At 56.6% G+C, this 622-nt stretch overlaps 1 protein-coding gene across 1 annotated transcript; it reads right to left on the bottom strand.

Moving 5' to 3' along the window:
- Positions 1-23: 23 nt before the first annotated feature.
- LOC111650314 (uncharacterized) lies at positions 24-526 on the bottom strand. The gene is made up of 2 exons (XM_023400188.2): positions 333-526; positions 24-219 (listed from the first exon to the last, which is right to left on the bottom strand). Exons 1-2 carry the CDS (start codon positions 495-497, stop codon positions 46-48), a joined length of 339 nt encoding a protein of 112 aa, XP_023255956.2. The 5' UTR covers positions 498-526; the 3' UTR covers positions 24-45.
- Positions 527-622: the final 96 nt, after the last annotated feature.

Here is a 622-nt window from a genome sequence, read left to right as displayed (position 1 = left end):
GTGTTACTACACAGTGAGGAGGCGTGTTACAGGAGCACGTCTTTCTCAGGGTCTTACCACCAGCGGCGCTCTGGGGGCGTGATGACCTCTGGTGAACTTGTTGGCTCGTGGCTGAGACACCGTGTTCAGACTGACGGTGCTCAGGTTTCCTCTGGGCGGCTGCTGGACGCCTGCGGGAGGCTGACGGCTCGGGGAGGGAGGAGCACTGGAGCTCTTCTCCTGGAGGGACACATACATCATCATCATCATCATCATCATCATCATCCAGACACTGTCATATAAATACAAAGGACAACAACAGCACCACCCAGTGTTCACAGTCAGTAACGCACCTCAGGCGCCACCACCCTCTTGTTGGCCATGGACATCAGACAGGTCTCCCTCAGCAGCATCTCCTCCTCCTCTTCCTCATCGGCAAAGGGAGGTTTGGGGGGAGGCTCCAAGTCGTCTGGTGGAGGGGGGAGAGGGGGAGGCGGGGGAGGAACACCGGACAACATGGGGGAGAGGAAGGGCTGAGAGAAATCCTGAGGGAGGGAAAGAGAGACAGAGTTTACTTCACACACACGTCACAAAAGACATCTCACACACACACACACACACAGCGTCTCACACACACACACAC

Source organism: Seriola lalandi, unplaced genomic scaffold (assembly GCF_002814215.2).
Source record: "Seriola lalandi dorsalis isolate HSWRI2012SDOR001 ecotype SW California unplaced genomic scaffold, Sedor1 jcf7180001966931, whole genome shotgun sequence".
In the NCBI taxonomy this organism is placed as follows: domain Eukaryota; kingdom Metazoa; phylum Chordata; class Actinopteri; order Carangiformes; family Carangidae; genus Seriola; species Seriola lalandi.
This window is presented reverse-complemented; position numbering and strand designations above follow the sequence as displayed.

Bases quoted from the DNA above. Each gene is read 5' to 3' on its own strand.
- LOC111650314 (XM_023400188.2), bottom strand. From the start codon at position 497: ATGTTGTCCGGTGTTCCTCCCCCGCCTCCCCCTCTCCCCCCTCCACCA. The intron at 220-332 runs GTGCGTTACTGA...GTGTCCCTCCAG, and splicing joins AGAGGGTGGTGGCGCCTGAG to GAGAAGAGCTCCAGTGCTCC.